The sequence below is a fragment of the Amphimedon queenslandica genome, unplaced genomic scaffold (assembly GCF_000090795.2).
Source record: "Amphimedon queenslandica unplaced genomic scaffold, v1.1 AMPQUscaffold_6644_Cont21400, whole genome shotgun sequence".
Classification (NCBI taxonomy): domain Eukaryota; kingdom Metazoa; phylum Porifera; class Demospongiae; order Haplosclerida; family Niphatidae; genus Amphimedon; species Amphimedon queenslandica.
The window spans coordinates 159-1913 of NW_003553067.1; the positions used below are offsets into that span (position 1 = coordinate 159).

At 33.6% G+C, this 1755-nt stretch overlaps 1 protein-coding gene across 1 annotated transcript; it reads right to left on the reverse strand.

Moving 5' to 3' along the window:
* Window positions 1-623: 623 nt before the first annotated feature.
* LOC109591986 (uncharacterized) lies at window positions 624-1712 on the reverse strand (the record flags this gene model as incomplete). The annotated part of the gene is made up of 4 exons (XM_020007570.1): window positions 624-797; window positions 886-1191; window positions 1344-1539; window positions 1594-1712. Coding segments are annotated over 4 exons (686 nt in total), but the record flags the coding sequence as incomplete, so codon positions are not given.
* Window positions 1713-1755: the final 43 nt, after the last annotated feature.

Genomic DNA, 1755 nt, shown 5'->3' on the forward strand with positions numbered 1-1755 from the left:
CAAACAGCGACAATAACAAGCAAAATATACTTACATTTCAGACTGAAAACTAACCAATTGATTCTATACCTTTTTGCTTCAAGTTTGAATTTGCTTCTTAGAGCTATAGACTACCCACCATCTTGTAAACTGCACAAAACTAAACACAGCTTTAGCCATCACTTGGCAGCCATTATGACGTCACTTGGAAATAAAATTCACGTGAGCTTACCATTGGCGTCGCGACTGAAATGAATAAATGCCAGGAAAACTATTTTGGTATCTCTTTTTCCAACTATTATACAGGCACTATTAATAACAATATATACGGTATATATACCACTGACCTTACTCAATACAGTAGCTTTATCAAACTGTACTAACAGGCTCCCTGTACTGTCCGAAAGAACTTTACAAGTTACTCACCTGGCCGCCATTTTATTGTAAACCACGCCTACTAACTCAATACTCTAGTCACACCCCTACTGTATTCAAATATTTAAAATTTGAACTACCGGGTACCGGTAATAACAAATTAAGATTCAAATTGAAACTAGTACAGTATCTTAAATTTTAAAAATTAATTATCATTTTAAATATAAAGACAATACTTAGCTATTATTCTTATACAAGTACATTATCATTATTATTATTATCATTGTTAAGCACATTACTATTATTGCTAGTACTATTGCTGCTATTGCCTGTATGTTTTTATTGTAATTATTATTATTATTATTGTGGCTGGATTTTTTAATCATGCAGTTCATGTTCATCATTCTGTGACCGATCGACACTCTTTCTCAATTTTCTACGTCCTATAAACAACACAGAAATTAAAGATTGCATATCACATAATAGTGTCCAGATGTAAGTATCAGCTATGCAGTAAATTTCTATACTTACTGATGATGTGATCAGCTGATGGTCTGCCACTGTCACATTGTTCAAGAGCTTTAGCTAGTGTGGTCCAGGTTGCTCCTCCTTTAGCATCTACACCATCAGCTCTCTGCAACCATTTAGCAATACACTCTCTAAGACAGTCTTCAACTTTAGAGTAATTTGATTCTATATTTTTCAGTGTTGTATCATAGTTCAATCCCAGTTTCAGTCCTAGATCCTGCCAACTGCTACTAGGAAAATTACCTTCCTTCAGATAAGTCAGGATTGCATCCAAATTACTTATATTGAGTGCTTGTGAATATCCTGAGTCTATAAAATAGTTTGGTAAACAGAGCTTTATGATATTTATTAACAAAGTGACTGTATTTATAATTTTGTAATGCTGGTTAATAAATCCCATAGGCTACACTAATGTGTATAACTGAGTACACATGACAATTCTGATCATGTAACTGACTAACCTGATGATGACATAGTTCTAAGTGGTCTATTAATTATAATCTCCATTTGTTCCTGTACTCCTTTCAATGGTACAGAGTAACTCAAGTTAGGTACAGTATGGGGACTATTCTCAGCATATATTGATACCAGGCAAGATGGAGGAATTGTAGTTTTAGTACTATTGTCGCCAAGACCAAGTATATCACGTTCTCGAATCTATTATATCATAAGTTAATAAAAATAGTGAATTTCACAATAAAAGTGACAAACCAGACAAGGATTCTTATGAGGACTAACAGTCCAGCCAGTTGTTGGCTTCAACTGTCGACCATCAAAAATCAATTGTAAATATTTCAGAGAAGGATTAAACTGAAACGTAAAATCTTCATCTATTTCTGGATAAGAGTATCTCTTGTTTATATACTGTATATG